This window comes from Lissotriton vulgaris, chromosome 5, assembly GCF_964263255.1.
Source record: "Lissotriton vulgaris chromosome 5, aLisVul1.2, whole genome shotgun sequence".
Classification (NCBI taxonomy): Eukaryota; Metazoa; Chordata; class Amphibia; order Caudata; family Salamandridae; genus Lissotriton; species Lissotriton vulgaris.
In genome coordinates, this window is record NC_141693.1 from 472,953,012 (window position 1) to 472,971,453 (window position 18,442).

Here is an 18,442-nt window from a genome sequence, read left to right on the forward strand (position 1 = left end):
GGCCAGGAGCATTTTCAGTTTGCCGTGCTCCCCTTCGGCCTTACCAGTGCCCCTCGGGTTTTCACGAAAGTGATGGCGGTGGTCACAGCTCATCTGCGCAGATCAGGGGTTCCAGTCTAACCCCTATCTCGATGGCCCACCTCCTGACTACAGCCAACCTCCTGCATTTGCTTGGGTTCTCCATCACGTGCCTAAGTCGCACCTGATTCCCTCTCAGAAGCTCCTCTTCATCGGAGCGGTTCTGGATTAGACGCAGTTTCGGGTTTATCCTCTCGAGCAGCGAGTCCGGGATATTCAGGCTATGATTCCGATCTTTCTGCCTCTATCCCGGGTTTCAGTCAGGATGACCCTCCGGCTCCTGGGTCTGATGGCCTCCTGCATCCTGCTGGTGCAGCATGCCAGATGGCATATGCAGGCTCTGCAGTGGGACCTTAAGTTCCAGTGGGCACAGCATCAGGGCAACCTGTCCGATCACGTCCAGATCTCGGAGGGCACTGCACGACAATTGCAGTGGTGGCTCACGAATCGCGATTGGTTCAATGGCAGATCCCTTTCCCTTCGCCAACCGGAGCACACAGTGGTGACGGATGCGTCCCTCCAGGGATGGGGCGGCCACTTGGGAGAGGCAGAGATCAGGGGACTCTGGTCTCCGGCGGAGTCCCGCCTCCATATCAACATTTTAGAGCTTCAGGCGATCTGACTTGCACTAAAAGCATTCCTTCCCTCTGTCTGGGGAAGTGTAGTGCCGGTGTTCACGGACAACACCACCGCCATGTGGTACTGCAACAAACAGGGCGGGTGGGGTCGTGGACCCTATGTCAGGAGGCTCTGTGCCTCTGGACATGGCTGGAACAACAAGGCGTTACTTTGGTGGTTAAACAACACCTGGCAGGTTCTCTGAACACCAGGGTGGACGAACACAGACGCCGGTGCATGATGGATCACGAATGGCGTCTGAACTCGTACGTGGCGCAAGGTTTCTTTCTGCAGTGGGGAAAGCCTTGTTTAGATCACTTCGCCACCGAAGAGAGCGTACAATGTCATCATTTCTTCGCGTTGGAATTTCCAAGGCGGTACTCGCTCGGCAATGCTTTTCATCGCGAGTGGAGCTGCGGTCTGTTGTACGCCTTTCCGCCTATACCACTTCTACCCAGAGTGCTGAAGAAGATTTGGCGCGACCGGGCCCAAGTCATCCTTGTGGCTCCGGATTGGGCACGAAGATACTGGTATCCCGAGCTACTCAGCATGGCAATCGATCCCCCGATCCGACTGCCTCTTCGGGAAGATCTGTCGCAGCAGCAGGGGACGGTCCTCCACCCGAACCTGTCCAGACTCCACCTCCAAGCGTGGAGATTTAGCGGCGACACTTGACAGCTTTCGACCTTCCTCCCGAAGTCTGTGATGTCATTCTGGAAGCCAAGCATCCCTCCACTAAGACGGTATACGCCTGCAGGTGGAACATGTTTGTGGCATGGTGCACTGCAAAGGCTGTGGATCCTCTTTCTGCACCTCTGTCCGATGTCCTTCTCTCTTTGGCCCAGCAGGGCTCTGCTCTGGGCACTATCAAAGGTTATCTTTCGGCCATCTCCGCCTTTCTACAGCTTCCAGATGAGCCTTCTCTTTTCAAGTCCCTGGTTGTTAATCGTTTCCTCAAAGGTATTACGCACATGTTACCTCCCGTGCCTTTTATAGTGCCTCAATGGGACTTAAATCTTGTCTTGACCTATCTGATGTGCACTCCCTTTTCGCCCCTTCATAACTGTCCCTTACGTCTTCTAACTCTAAAGACGGCTTTCCTGGTAGCTATCACCTCTGCCAGAAGAGTGAGTGAGCTCCAGCTTCTTTCTTCTAAACCTCCTTTGCTTTCTGGTTATCCGGACTAGGTGGTTTTCCGGACTCGTCCTACTTTCTTGCCGAAGGTTGTCACGCCCTTCCACATTGGGCAGACCATCACTTCTTTACGCCTCCGCATCCTTCAAAAGAGGAAGAGAGTCTCCACCGTCGGGACCCAAAACGTGTGCTCTTGTTCAATCTGAAGCACACACAACAGTTCCGTGTGGATGACCAACTTTTTGTTGGCTACGTGGGCACCAAAAAAGGTCGGCCTATGCACAAACATACCATCTCTCGGTGGGTCGTTCTGTGCATCAAAGCATTTTACTCGTTGGCTAAAAAGGAGCCTCCTGTGGGCTGTGTGCCCATTCTACCAGGGCAACAGCAGCCACTACTGCCTTGGGACGCAGCGTTCCCTTGCAGGACATTTGTCAGGCAGCTACATGGGCCTCACTGCACACATTTACCAAGCATTATTGCCTTGACAGTCAAGTCTGGAGAGACGGCTTCTTTGGCCGTTCGGTTCTCCGTGATTTTCTGGTGTAATCTTGTGCGCAGACCCACCTTCGGGGTTGGTATTGCTGGGGTATCTATTCTAAGGTAAGGAATCTATCACTAACGTGGCTCTTTCAGATGCACAAGTTACTACTTGTGTAACGATATATCTGTAAGAGACATTAGTTAGTGATAGATTCCTTACCGCCCCACCCATCCTCGCCGTTCTGCGAACTGATTTCTAGGGTTACGGTCATCCCTTTCAGGGGCCTAGTTTCATGGCACCAGTGGTCAGTTTCTTGCATGGCTCTTCGCTCCTGGCATGGAAAGTCGTGTACAGAACTGACGTCAGTGCGCATGGGTGGCGCCTAAGTAGTCTCTGTGATGTCATCTCGGCGCCTATTACGCTAGTGACGGACGCGGAGCCGCACAACGCCACCTTCCGACGGGCAGGGTTACTGCTGAGGAAAACTTTCCGGATCCAGTCTGACGCCTGGGGATATTCTAAGGTAAGTAATCTATCACTAGCTAATGTCTCTTACAGATATATCGTTACACAAGTAGTAACTTGTGCATTAGGCACTTTACAAATTGCAATTAACATACCAAAGGACTTTTATCGATTGATATACTCAGTTGCAGTGAGTGACTAGCTTCCACTGCTGATCTGTAACAATTCACTGTCCTATACGACATACCTTTATCAAACAAATGTGTTAGGAAATTTGCTACTTGAAATCATCTACCTCCACGGGATCCAAATCCCTTTTCCATGCACCAACATAACTATGTCTTCCATGCTCCTCTGTCTTTTCTTTGTATTCGGAGTCCAAGATTCATCGAGTAATGTTGCAGCTGTACCCGAAAGTTATGAGAGTACTCTAGAACACCTAACGTCCTCCATACTAGAAGGTCACCAACCCTTCTAACAAATACCCCTCCCCTGAGCCCTAGAAACAGACCCCTGCTCGATCCCCCCCACCCTTCTAAAAACTACCCCTCCCCTGAGCCCGAGAAGTGGACCCCTACCCCCACCCTTCTAAAAACTACCACTCCCCTGAGCCCTAAAAGTGGAGCCCTGCACACCTCCGCCGTCTAAAAAGTAAGTTGATTAAATAACACAAATAGTAATGTAAATAAATAATAAAGAAAAATTAATTTAAAATCCCCCTTACCTCTTCACAACATCACCTCTCCAGCTCTACTGAGCCACGGCGCACATCGTCAAGAAGAAGGGGAAGTCTCTGTTTCCTCTAACGAGACCGATAGCCTCCACCAAGCTTACCACACACATACCTGTACAATGTAGTCCGTTGTGAAGGCATGCATTGTAAAGGCTTTGCATTTAATGCATGTGTGGTAAGGATATTCATGGAAACACCGCATTGTAATGGCGGTTTCTCCATTATTAAAATTGGTACCTCCACTCCTATTTTCATCACTGTCGGAAAGCACGGCTGAGTTCTCCAAAAAGGTGTAGCCAACACTATTTAAACACTTCTGCCTTTTAACCTGCACAAACACTTAATGAATCATTGAGAATGGGGGAAAAGCATAACTCCTCATTTCCTTCCAACTCTGCATAAATGCATCCACTGCCATTCCCTCAGGATCCAGTCCCCAACTGATGTAATTTGGTAACTGAAAGGGTTGGCCTGGAAGCAAAGAGATCCACTTCCAAAGGACCCATCGTCTCAATTATTCCCTGAAAAACATCCTCTCGTAACTTCCATTCACTCTAATCTATCACATTTTGTGAATTCCAGTCTGCTATGAAATTATGAACGACTGGCAAATATTCTTCCTTCAAATCTATTTCAAACAAAATCCGCACGTTTCCTTTGGTAACTCCGCTATTCCCTTTAACCTGCGTCTTCCCAACCTGTTTATATATGTCATAGCACTCACATTGCCCATCTTCAACAACACAGATTTCCTTTGCAAGGCTGTCCTGAAACACTGCAAGGCAAACAAACCTGCTTTCATCTCGAAGCAACACATGTGTCTCGCTCTTTCTAATAGAGTCCAAACTCCCCCGGTCTCCTGACCCAAACAAGTCGCTCCTCACCCTGAGTTGCTTGCATCCATCTCCAATCCAAAATCTGGCGTTGTTTCAAAAATTGCTCAACCATCCAAGCCTACAGACTGTCCTTCCATCAGATCAACTCTTCTCTTGCTTCCACAGATAGAGGCGCCACGTCTCCGTTCCACAAACCTCTTGCAAAACCTGAAGTCTTCAAACGCTATAAGGCCCTGTAATTCAAAGGCCCTGGAAAAACTGCCTGTATTTATAAAGACAGTAGCCCAATCACTTGAGCTGACTCTCTCAGTTTGATATGCTGTTTTTTCATTAACGGCTGCACCTCCAGCCTTATTCCCTTCACTTTCTTCTCTGGAAGCCATAACTGACACAACTGTGTCTACTGTGAACCCCAAGAATTCCAAATTATGTTTTGGAGTTAAACGAGAGTTTTCCTGATTTACTACTAATCCTAAGTCCTCCAACAAACTTTTTAACATAATCAACTGTTGTTTCAAATTTTACACATCCTGATTTATCATCAAGACATCGTTCAGATAGATGATCATTCTTACTCCTCTCTGCCTGAGAAAACCAACCACCAGCCTCATCACCTTCGTGAAACACCAAGGGGCTGACGGTAGCTCGAATGGTAGACTCTGAAACTAATACAGTTGGCCTTTCTACCTGAACTGCAGATATCCCCGCTTTCTTTTGCTATCGGTATAGTTAATTAAGCATCCCTGAGTTCTAACTTCATCATTCGATCTTGATCTTGTAGCAAATCTAATAAAAGATGTATACCTTCCATCTTGAAAGGTTGATGCATCCCAAACTGATTCAAGTCTCTTAAATGTATACTGGCCTCCATCAATTGTCCTTTTCTACTACCAGAAATAAAGTACTTTCAAAACCCTTCTCCTGCTCTTCTAATCTCACAGTTGCATCATTCCTCATCATTTGTAATACCTCCTTCTGTACAAATTGTTCCAACTCTTTGAAATACCATTTCTTTTGTCTCTCTAAGCTGCACAGGTTCTGCGTCGAACTCTATTAGATACCCTCCTATAGTCCTTAAGACCCGAACATCTTGTGCCACTGCTCTCCAATTGTCTTTAAAGAATCTTAATCTTCCTCCTACACCTGTCGGGATAGAATTAGAAGTAACCTTGTCTGGGATTTTTACTCTTCCTCTGCCTGTGCGAACTCAAAATCTCGCTGTTTGGGGATAAAATGGGAACCTCCTTGGTTTCCCCTGTAGTATCCAGTTCCTTAGTTCTGATACTGGGCTTTGAAACCTGCCTGCCCGGTAGGGTGCCCTCTCCTACCAGCCCTTAAATAAAAACTACTATTTGAAAAAACTCTATGCATAGAGGATCAAGCTTTATCTAAACTTGTGAAGGTGTGAACATATTTAGACAAAGACTTCATTTCATCTCCAAAAAACAATTCACAGGCATCCTCACTAGATTCCTTATTTGCCAAATTCCTCGGTTTGGGATTAATGTGCATAAGCACTGTTTTTCTACTTTTGGCTAAAAGGCCTGCTTTTGCATTTCTCAATAACCAAATGGCCCACTGGCACCAACCACCTAACTGGGCCAAATCTAAGTCTAATCCGTTTAAAAAAGGCCTCTTCCACAGTGTCAGAGATCTTGGTCTATGGGCCAAGCGTGTCAAGTTTCTTATCTTGACATTGGTTCAGGGACTTTTCTAATCTCTGTCTTGTATCCTTACAGATTTTGAATAAATATGTTATGAGTTCTGGGTCCAAATTTGGTGTAATAGACACCTTATCAATAACAGGCTTGGAACACTTTGCCCGCATCACATTTCTCTTATCCAATCTTGCGTTTATATAATCTGAAACGTGGTCCATTGGCCGCCATTCCTTCCCTCTTGGGTGCCTGATATTCTGTGGATTGACTAACTTTTCTCCAAAAGGATCAACCACTGTAACTCTGTCCTAACCTCTGACACTCAACTCACTCTCCTCAGCTAGCCCATCCTTATACTCTAAGTATAATATATACTCATCTAGATCTCTTCTAGATCCTCATCTGCTTTGCCTCTTGCTATCCCTGCATCATCTCTCATATATTGATACTCCTTGCACTGCACTGTATACCTCTCCTTTGCGAGCTGCTTTGGATTCCACTCTCACTTGCTGTCTCCTCCAAGTACTTCCTCTTAAAAAGGCACTTCCCACCTAGACGTCTGTGCCAGTCCTCCTCCTCAGATACAGAAAAGTATTCCTCCTCATCAATACTGCTCCTTTTCCCTAAAGCCTGCTTGACAGATTCTTGTATTGCCACTTGTATCTCTTTAGATAGAATTCTTATTATTAATTCTTTCTGATTCACATTATCCTTATTTAACTCTGTCATTATTGATATCTTTTTTATTATTTTAACCTCTTCCATGCTCGTGACGGAACCACTCCGTCACGAGCCACGGACGCGCTGTGCTGTGCTGGTGACGGAGTGGTTCCGTCATGGCGCGGCCGCCCCGCCCACGCTGCAGGAATTCCGCGCCTGCACGGGCGTTCTATTGAGCGGGCGGGGCCGTGACGGAACCACTCCGTCACAAGCACAGCACGCCCGTGGCTCGTGACGGAGTGGTTCCGTCACGAGCATGGCGGCGCCACGCGGACCCCCCCTCCCCCCCAGCGCCGCGGCGAAATTACCGCCACAGCCAAGGAGTTAATGCCTCTGTTCTATTTTCACAAAAAAACACCTTTGTTATAATCCCGTCACAACCTAACTACTGTTTCTGACACAAAGCACAACAATGGGTATCCATTGCCTAAGAAACGGCTTTGCAGAGCAATTTGCTATAAATAAAAGCATCCGCATCTCAAAGCAAGGTCTACCGCCTTAGAAAACAGCGGTATTTCTGCCCAATGGGTAAGCGAGACATTATTTACGGCGCCGTGATGCTCTGCTCACTCCCCCACACTGCTGTCCCTCGCCTTCACTTCCACGCGGACCCCACTCCCCCCCAGCGCCGCGGCGGAATTACCGCCACGGCCAAGGAGTTAATGCCTCTGTACTATTTTCACAAAAAAACACCTTTGTTATAATCCCGTCACCACCTAACTACTGTTTCTGACACAAAGCACAACAATAGGTATCCATTGCCTAAGAAACGGCTTTGCAGAGCAATTTGCTATAAATAAAAGCATCCGCATCTCAAAGCAAGGTCTACCGCCTTAGAAAACAGCGGTATTTCTGCCCAATGGGTAAGCGAGACATTATTTATGACGCCGTGATGCTCTGCTCACTCCCCCACACTGCTGTCCCTCGCCTTCACTTCCACGCGGACCCCACTCCCCCCCAGCGCCGCGGCGGAATTACCGCCACGGCCAAGGAGTTAATGCCTCTGTTCTATTTTCACAAAAAAACACCTTTGTTATAATCCCGTCACCACCTAACTACTGTTTCTGACACAAAGCACAACAATAGGTATCCATTGCCTAAGAAACGGCTTTGCAGAGCAATTTGCTACAAACAAAAGCATCCGCATCTCAAAGCAAGGTCTACCGCCTTAGAAAACAGCGGTATTTCTCCCCAATGGATAAGCGAGACATCATTTACGACGCCGTGATGCTCACTCTCCCACACTGCTGTCCCTCACCTTCACTTCACGTCCTAAATCAGGAGCACGTGTGTGGACAAGAGTCTTGCGCTCCAATGTGCTCTTGCCATCGCTCACTGATAATGGTCTGCGCTCAAGCGCGACTCCACAAGTAGAGCTTACTATGCATTTTAAGTCTTTCTGTTAACTCCGATCACTAAATACTTTATTGTCAACACGATTAATCCCATAATTTACTGCTTTGCCTTTAATGAGATAATTTGGATATATTCCTTGTTATTGCTTAATAAACATTACACTTATCAACCATCATATACCCATAAATTGGGTATTATTGTTACCAACCAGTATTAGGCTTGTGAGATGTAGGAGGCCAAATTGAAGGATTCGGTAATTTACCGAATCGGTAATTTAAGGAATCTGTAAATTACCGAATCCTTAAGATACCGAATCGGTAATTTACAGAATCCTGAATGTATGGATCACTCAAGTGAGTGCATTCCTCATTTAAGGATTCGTTATTTACCACCAACTACAAGTTGGTGGTAAATATCAAAAACCTTAAAAAAAAGCAATTTTGTGCTTTTTTAACTGTGCCATGTGGCAGACATACATGCCCTTAAGGCATGTATGTGTGCCACATGTGCACACATGCACGATTCAGGGGTACAACAGGGTGTCAAAGTGACACCCAGCAACCCTTGAATGTGTTCCCCATTTTACTGAATCGGTATTTACTGATTCGGTAATTCCCATTCATTCCTATGGGCCTCCAGGCCCATAGGAATGAATGGGAATTACCGAATCGGTAAATACCGATTCGGTATTTACTTATCTTACCGATTCGGTAAAATTTACCAAATAATTAACTACATCCCATTTACCTATTCTTAAATACCAAATCGGTAAAATTCGGTATTTAGGAATAGGTAAATTGAGATTGCCTACATCTGGCCCATAAGTCCTCACTATTTTTGGAGTACCTCACTGTTGCAACATATGCAATGCGGTTGGGCTTGAGGGTGACCTAGAAAAGTTGAGATCAGAGGCTTTGGTCTTGGAAAGAGAGCCAGCATCAAGTCAATCTTGCAAGTGAAGTCCTGAGCCCTGTGAGGGGAGGTTCCTTGCTTCTGGAGAGTGCTGGACAAATAGAACATCTTGGGCACCAACCACCTGACAAAGCCATTGAATACTAGAGTGGACGAACTGATCAGATGTTGTCTCCTGTCTCAGGGCAGGATCCTTCATCTGAATCTACACATCTTGCACCTCCATGCATAGAAATTGAGCAACAGCAGTTGACTGAGTTTTAAATTACTGTCTGAGGTAGTGAATGTTATCCTCGCTACTAAATGCCCTTCCACAAAATGTTTCTAAGCTGGGATCTGGGCCAAGTTTGTAACTTGAAGTGGTGTCTGAGACATTGACCCCCTTACTAGTGAAACTGTCAGGTGTTATTTTTTCTGTCTTTAGCCCAGCAAGGCCTGCAGTGGGCACTTCTAAAGGTTATTTGTCAATATTTTCTGTGTTTGCTGGACAAGCCGTCCTTGTTCACGTCGAGTTGTGATGCAGTATATTAAACATTAAAGTCACATGCTCCTTTATGTTCTCTCCCTAACTGTTTGTGATAGCCCAGTGGGACCTTAGCTTGGTCTTGACATTTCTTACCTGTACACCCTTAAAGCATATGCATAGTTGCTTGCTTGCATCTGTTAATGCTGAAAACTGTCTTCCCCGTTTACAGTTATGTCAGCTCGTCACATTAGAGAACTGCAGGAACTTTGCTTGCAAAAGCCTTATACCAACTTCTTCCCAGACTAATTAGTACTGAAAATACGGGCGGCTAATTTGACCTTTTTGTGACACATTCAATATTGGCCATTAGATCACTCTGCCCACATTCTTTGTTCCTCCTCCCCCTTCAAAAGAGGAGAGACTCCATCAATTGGACCCCAAATGGGCTATGAGTTTTGATATTGTCATTATGTGGATGAACAAAGTAAGAACTGCATACCTTTTTTTGTATCAAGATTTGCTGTGCACTGGCCAATAAGCAACCTCCAACGGCCTTAAAGCCCATTCCACTGGAGCCAGGGACACTACGATGGCATGGCATTAGCACGTAGGGTGCCAGTAGTTGCCATCTGCTAGGCTCCAACATGGGCAATGGTGCATAGGTTCACTAAATAAGCATTACTGTCTTGACAGCCTGGTTCAGTGACCAGCAGTGGCCCATGCAGGTAAGAGCGGTGGGGCCTGGTTGGGGAGGGGAGGGGGGGGGGGGATTTTGACAGACGATGAGGGAAAATGTATTCTTTATCACATTTTCCTTTGTGGTCCTCTGCAGTCAAAATCCCCCACCCGGCCCCACCGCTTTTACCTGCAAGGGCCTGCTGTTGCGAGTGAGACAGTCACTTTTCTCGCTCTATCCTACAGGAATGTTTGGTCTGAGTGCACACACTAGCCCCCTCCCCCCCCCGCTTTGATGTCTATTGTATAGGTGAGGAATCTGTGCTAAGAAGTATCAATTAGAACAAGTTACTTTCCTTCAGTAATGTTCTTTCTGATAGATTCTCTATCTAACTGTAGATTCTGCACTGCCCTCCTACCTCCTTATTCTGAGGCGTGGCCTCTTTCGCATATAAAAAATGTCCCAAATTAGAGATCAGACACTCAAAAGGTGAAGGAAGGGCTGCTTGCAATAAGACTAAGGAAGGGCTGCTTGCAATAAGTCTAACCACTGGTAATCGCTCCGGGTAGCATTCCAGTCCATCGTTCTTTTGTCTACCATGCCACATCCCTTTACCTTTTGTGTGTTTGATGTAACACCCTATGTGGTAAGGGTATGCCCAGACACGGGTCCCATGCTCAGTGCCATTGAAGCAAAGCTACACCCAACTGATGAGCCCCAATCAGGGCGAAACCGGTCTTGGGTTGCTTGTGTTCCTGTTCAGTGAGTGCCTGGCCTTGCAGCTCGGGCAGGACTGTTCCCATTGGAGCAGAGTCAAGGTTGATTTGCATATGGCTGGGTTCAAACTGAGGTGGCATAGTGGTTGAAAGAACAATGGGCTGGAATGCTACCCACAGCAATGGCCAGTGATTAGACTCATGTTAAGTATTTCTCCCATCACATTCTGCTTGTTTGATGTAATGCCCCAATTAGAAATTAGACTACCGTCACCAGCAATTGTTCTATATTCCACGTCAGAGTGCATTGAAAGGGCAAAAGACAAAAGGCTAACATCAACGCACAGGGATGAGGTTTATAGTATCTTACTTGTGAGGCAGAGCAGACAAAACTGAGCAGCCAGGCAACACCTGTAGGCACACGGGAGCACTGCTGTTGAAATTCTCTGAATACATTCTAATGCCTTGGAATATTCAAATGGTGTGGAATCTGTGATTAGATAGAGTATCGACCAAAAGGAGTGTTTCCGAAGGTGAGTAAGGTAGGCCTGTAGCACCTGGTGCTGTGAAAATTTCAGACTGTTCCTGATGCGTGCAAATCTACAACTTCTCCTGCTGCAAGAGGACAAAACTGAGCGAGAAAGTAATTCCCACAACACCTAGCATAACAGCAGTACTTGGTGCTAGACGTTGAAGCTATTATGTCAACAATCTCCATACCGATAGCAGGGCCGCAGCATTAACTTAGGCCTCTAATACGCCTCTGTAATTACATCGTATTTCTAGACTATATCTCAACATCACTACTCTTTAAGTTGTCATTTATTGTATTTATGCCGTGTAGACCATCATTCTTGTATACATATTACCTTAATAAATGAGTTTTCCCACTTAAATTTCTTTTGGATGGCCCCAGTCCTGCGCAACCCTTTGCTAATCTTCTCGAACTTCCATTCATTTTTATATTGTATACAACTTCCTGTCAGTACTACCTGCCCCATCCTCCCTGTCCTACAAACCCCACCCTATAAGTCTTGCATATCAAATCCTTTGAGGTGCCACACACACTTTACACACACACGTTTACACCCTTCCATTCAGTACCACACTTCTGTTCACAATAATTCCTTTATGCTTGTCATACAGACCTCCATCTTCCCAATCATCTCTCTCCCATTCCCGGTTTTCTCTTTTTTCCCCATCCCTACACATCCCTTCCTCTCTGCAATAAATCCCCTTTCCTGCCTTTCAAACCTTCCTGTCATTCGTCGGTATTTCTTATTTCCAGGCGTCCCTTTATTTTACTCTTTGTTCCCCAGTCACACCTTCCTTCCAGTATTGCTCTATATTCCCAGTATTCCCCTAGTCACCCTTTGCCCCTGACCACTCTTTACCCATTAACCCTTCTCCCCTAGATTGCATTTTCTCTAATTACCTTTCCTTCATGTTCCCCTTGTTCACTCAGTCACTATTTTCCGCTTCTTCACCAGTTGACTCCTTACCCCAGTTTTTTTTAAACAATCTTTATTCGGTATATAAAAATACCATAAAAGAAACAATTTATCCAAGAAAAAGGTTGCAAGTACAAGCTTTAAATTAAAGAAAAAAAACAGTTCAATTATCTAAAATCTACATAATAGAATTTCAATATATAATTAAAAATATACACTTCACATATGACCTGTCCCTCGCCAGTCAAAATCATCTTCAAACTTGGAAACCATTTATAAAACAATATGACAGAATGGCAGGAGAGAAATCTATGGGCTTCGGCTACCCCTTGTGTTCCTTAATCTTAATGCAGCCCTTAAAAAGTTAATGATACAAAAAAGTGTAAAAGCATCTGGGGCCAATTATAAAAATAGCAAGGCCACCCAGTTGTACCTTTACCCCATGCCCCCTCAGAGTCATTCCTGGCATTGCTTCACCTTCAGTCTCTGCTTTACCCTGATGCCTCTTCCCATCAGTCACCCTTTCTCCAGTCACCCATTAGCCTCAGTTGGCCCCTTGCCCAGGTCATCACTTCATCATGGTCACTGTTTCCCCTAGTTGACCGTCCACCCTTAGTCACTCCTTTATCCCCAGTAGGTCCTTACACCTGAGCCGCCCCTTCCTCTTCAGTCACAACTTACCCCGGCTCCCCTTTATCCCGGTACCTCCTTTCCCTCAGTCACCCCTTCACCCCCACCAGCCCCTTTCTGACTTGAGTCCTACTTTCCATCCCTCCATACCTCCGCTATCCCTTTCCTCCGGTTCTGCATACCCCATCATCCCAGTGAAATGAAAATGAAAATAAGTCTTTTATAGTGCATGGGTACCCGGAGGCATCCCAGCGCTTCAGCTACAACACAGGTCTGAAGGTGAAAGATGGAATACAGTTAGCAGTTGGTTTCCGGGGAAGAACCGGGAAAAAGCCATGTTTTTATTTTCTTACGGAATGTAAGATGATTGGATTCCTGACGACGGGAGAGTGGCGTAGAATTCCATAACTTTGAAGTGTTATGGGAAAAAAGGCGTCCCCCAGAACGAGCCTTATGGATTCTATTGACTTCTGCCAGATTAAGATCATTGGAGCGGAGATTTCTGGACGTTTTGTATGGTTTGATCAGGTTAGTAAGGATATTGGGGCCTTTGCCTTGCAGACTTTTATGGGCAATACAGAGGGCCTTAAAGTGTACCCGTTCTTTTATCGGTAGCCAATGAAGTGATCTTAACGCTGGCTTGGCTGAGGAGCGATAGTTGGTGCTCGTCAGCAGTCTAGCTGCTGAGTTTTGGACTACCTGGAGTTTGCAGATCACATAGGCCGGGGCTCCCAGATAGAGCGCATTGCCGTAGTCCAGTCTGGACAAAATCATGGCTTGGACCAGGATCTTTTTGGCTCTGTCAGGCAGTTGAGGCAGGATTTTGCGTATAGATTTCAACAGGCCAAAGTAGGTGGCAGCAGTTTTCCTGGCCTTTGCTTTGAAAGACAGGTCCTCATCTAACCAGAATCCTAAACTCTTAATCACACTTTTTGGGGTTGGGGCAGCGCCCATAGAAGAGGGCCATAACATAGGGGAGTTGAATGAAGCCTTCCTACCCAGTAGCATCAGTTCAGTCTTCTCATTGTTGAGTTTGAGCTGGGACTGGCCCATCCACTTTGCTACCTCCTCAAGACAATCACTCAAACTCGTGTGGGACAGATCTGCCTGATTCAGAGAGACCATGAGCCGAGTGTCATCAGCATAGTTGATTAATTCAATTCCATAGGGAGCCACTATCTCGGCCAAGGGGGACATGTACACATTAAAAAGTGTAGGGCTCAGGGCGGAGCCCTGTGGTACCCCACACTCCAAGGGTATCGGAGAAGACTGGCAGTCCCCTTCAAATACATAAAAATATCTTTCAAGGAGGAAAGATTCAAGCCATGAAAGGGCTTTTCCCGAGACACCGATTTTGTTTAGACGGGCCAAGAGGATACGGTGGCTTACCGTATCAAATGCGGCGCTGAGGTCGAGGAGGATGATGGCCACATTGCCACCTGTGTCCAGGATCCTCCTCGACTCTTCAACCACCTTAAGAAGTGCCGTCTCCGTCCCTTGTCCGGGTTGAAAGCCTGTTTGAGAAGGATGAAGTAATTTAGAGTTTTCCAGAAATGAGGACAGTTGGCGGTTTACAAATCTTTCTGCCAGTTTACTGATGCCCGAGAGAAGGGAGATGGGACGAAAGTTGGATAGATCTCCCGGGTCCAGGTTAGCTTTTTTCAGCAAAGGTTTGACCATGGCCATTTTCCAGTCCCGTGGAACGGTGCCTGCTTCGATCAAGGAGTTGATCAGATTGGTGACTGAAGTAGCGATAATGGGCAGAATTAATTTCAAGATGTTAATTGGAGCAGGGTCAAGCGGCGAGCCACTTTTCACAGAGTTGATGAGGGGGAGTAACAATTCCTCGGTGAGCGGAGTGAAAGAGGAGAGTTCAGGGGTAGCGACTTGAAAGTGAGGGTTAGTTAACGATAGTGAATCGGGGATGGTAGTGTGTGGGAGACCTAGAAGAATTTTTTGAATTTTCGTGTGGAAGAAAAGTGCAAGTTCTTTACAACGGGACCCTGATGTGTTAGGGGCGAGAGGGGGGTCAGGGGGTTTCAGCAGAGTCTTGACAATTCTAAAGATTTCTTTAGTTGAATTAGGAGATGCGATGATTTTCTCGACGTAGAAAGCTATTTTGGCTGCCTTTAAAGAAGATTTATAAGCTTTGAAGGAGGCTCTGTATTTTGTTTTTGTCTCTGAATCAAAGTCTTTTCTCCATTGTCTCTCCTCTTTTTTACATCCCCGTTTGAGTTTTCGGAGCTCTGGGCTAAACCAGGAATGATTGATTGATCCTCTTTTTTGGATTGCGGGTTTCCTAGGGAGACTGGTGTCCAGTGAGTGCTCTATCCACTGGTTAAACTCTAGGTTTGCTGTATTGATATCAGAATTAGTGGGAGGTGAAGTGGTACTAAGTACTTCTGACCATTCATTTAAATTGAGTTTAGACCAATGTCTTGTCTGCACTCTGCAAAAAGTATTGGTCTGTGCTGGGGGGGGGGGGGGGGGCACTCCAAGTGAAAGGTATGGTGAAATGGTCTGACCACGGAACGAGGCTTGGATCGGTGATGGTTAAGTCTATAATGTTTGAAAAGATAGGATCAAGCAGGTGTCCTTTTATATGGGTGGCTTTTTGAATTTTTTGAACCATTTCACAAGTCTCAAGATCTCGAGTTAGATCCATGGCTATCATGTCTTGTGGATCGTCGAAATGGAGGTTCAGATCTCCCAATATAGTGAAATTGGAGGCAGAACTGGCAAGGTTTACAACCGTTTCTAACAGTGTCTTATGGAATTGTCCTAAGGATCCTGGTGGGCGGTATACTAGGAACCCTGTGAAGGAGACTGAAGGAGACAAGGTAATCGAGAAGTGGGCATTTTCACAATCAAGTAATGGACTGCCTAATAGACGACAAACTAGATGTTCCTTATAGAGGATGGCGATCCCTCCTGCGTAACACTTGAACGGCACTCCTGAGATGCTGATCTTTCCTGACCTCCACACCAATTTGTTCCAGGGGTGCAGATCTGTTCCTCTGTCACCTCTTTTATTCTGTACAATTCCTATTTCCTAGTCATTCCTCACTCCTACATCTGCACATCCCTTGCTACCAGTTATGCACTGTCCTTTCTCAGAATCACCCATCCCCTCCTAGTCCTGCAACACCCCTCTTCCCTTCCGCTTCTCCATACCACGCTATCTCCCTAGCTCTAAAAATGTATTCCTTCTGTTTTGCTAGTCGTACAGTATTTCTCTTCTCCCTGCTTACCCACTCATTTTTTCCAGGGAATCTTTCTGTCGCTGTCCTTCACTCCATTGCCTCTCAGTCACACAGTCCGCTAAGTCACTTCCTTCTTCCAGCTTCAGTTCTCCCATTGACCCAACCCACTCCTGAGAACCCCTTTTATCCACTCCAGTGCTCCCCTGCCTTCTTGTCAAACTCACCACTCACTCAGTCACCCTTATCCGTGTATCTCCTCCCGCCCAATGCTGTTGAATGCTAATTGGACGTTTCTCTCCCCAGATCTCCATGCTGAAGGAGCAGTTGCAGCAGGAGCTTCGAAGATGCCAGCCTCATTACTCCTCCATCCTCTCGGGCAACTGACAGCGAGCAGAAACTGACAGCACTACTATCCTGCACTCTTGACAGCTGCACCGGCGTGCATTGCAATGTTGGACACTTTTAGAGCCTGTATTTCAAATTTACAGATATCTGTTTTTTAAATCTTTTTACGCACTGAATTTTTGACTGAGCCACTGTGAAAGGATAGATTAAAAAGGAGAAATTCCTTAAGATGAGAGGGCAGGACCTACTGAACAATTGCGGTGCTAATCTTCAAGAAGCCGCAACAACAGCAGATCCATGCATCTTGAATCCATTTTAAAGTGTATTGCTCTTAATGGGAATCGAATGAGCTGTTTGTTGTAGGTCTTTTATTTTTACTTGAAACATTTCAGTGGGTACTGTGGTGGGGTGAAAAAGCAGCACACGCAATAGATCGAACAAACTTTGCGACCAACATTCAAGGTTTTGTGAGGAGGACTTCCTTTATGGTAGTTTCCTTGATATGAGGGGTTTGCCAACTTGCTGCCATAGGAGCTAGCATTTTGTTTTGTGTTGAATCAACAAGACACTCTAATCATTGAAAATTTTCGAACATTTGTTTAGAACCGTATAGCTTTTTGAAATATTTCTTATCGTGTTGGCTTTTACTAGAGTTCTTGGTGATGGGGAGTTTGTTAAAGAATTGAAAAACAATCTGATTTCTTAATTGATTTAATTGAAAAATCTTTAACATTTCCTTGTTTCTTCCTGGATCCCATTTTGTGACATTGGATAATATTGAACTTCCAGGATGCATAGGTATCGGGTTTCCATATTGCTGACAGAAAGCTGCATATTTATCTAAGTCTGTTTGTTTCCTTGCATGCTTGCCTTCAAATTATTTCCTAGGTAATTTATGGGATTGAATTTCTGGCATTTCCTTTTCTGAGTTTTGGGTCCTACTCTGATGTTGCATGTTGCTTTCCCATCAGGGGCTGCATGAATAAAAAAAATCAAGCAAAGAAGACTAATGCACTATTACACAAGGGCTAGTTGCCACTTGGCAGAAATTGCCCAGGACCACTACTTCGTCAACTTTGCCACTGCTCCAGTATTACTTTGGCGACCTGACAGTGTCCGTTGTGCGTAATGGAACTGTTCCAGTATTATACAGTTGACCAGGAGAAAATGTGTTGGTTGGCTGGTATTCAGCTCACTTAGGATTAGCTCTACGATCAGGAGAAGAGGCGTTGATTTATGGGCTTAGCCAAAGGAGAGAGAGAGTGTGAGGGATAATGTAACTACTGTCCTATTATTACATGGGTGATCTGCACAGGATGTGTATGTCCATAGGTCTCATTATTACATAGAGGATACAAGGTTACTTGGCAGGCATTAGATACATCAAGCGTAGACCTGCATAGATGTTAAGGCAGTTGAGCTGTTTGGTGTCGAAGTCTGAATGGCAGAGAACCTATCTTGCAGCTGGTTTGTTTAACTCAAGAATCCTCTCTTGTACGTCCTTTCACACAGACACTTTTTTCTTGGCAGTCGATGAAGTTACAAATTAATTTGATAAATTCATGCTATATAGAAACGTAACATTTTAACACACTTTTTGCTTATCCGTTGTCTGTTGCACTTTAAAAAAGGGGTCAAACTGTCCAGTATTATTAAACTATTCCATATATTGCTTCTATCAGCAATGTGGCAGCTGCGAGTGAAGATGCAGGGAGATGGTAAATAAACTTTTGAATGTAAACTCTAGTTGAAGATTGTGGGCCAACCATTCATATGTTAGAAGGCCTACTGAGTTCACGCAAACTACCAAGAAGTCTTCCTCTAAACTCTGGTTTTAGATTAAGACAAATGCAGATGTTGTTTCTTCAAATTCTTTTCCATTATTTCAGAGGAAAAAGTACTTCAACTTTCCACAAGCTATTCTTATGTAGCCACCTCACCGGTTGTGGATGATCGAAGCA

General features: G+C 45.5%; 1 protein-coding gene across 3 annotated transcripts in view; it reads left to right on the top strand.

Annotated features, from left to right (window-relative positions):
• Positions 1-17,462, top strand: part of CROCC (ciliary rootlet coiled-coil, rootletin) — a 463,946-nt gene extending 446,484 nt beyond the window's left edge. For all 3 annotated transcript variants that reach the window (XM_086921919.1, XM_086921920.1, XM_086921921.1), the window contains one exon: positions 16,440-17,462. In XM_086921919.1, coding sequence (XP_086778045.1) covers positions 16,440-16,520 — 81 coding nt within the window. In that variant the 3' untranslated portion in view covers positions 16,521-17,462. The remainder of the gene's footprint in view (positions 1-16,439) is intronic.
• The last annotated feature ends 980 nt before the right edge of the window (positions 17,463-18,442 follow it).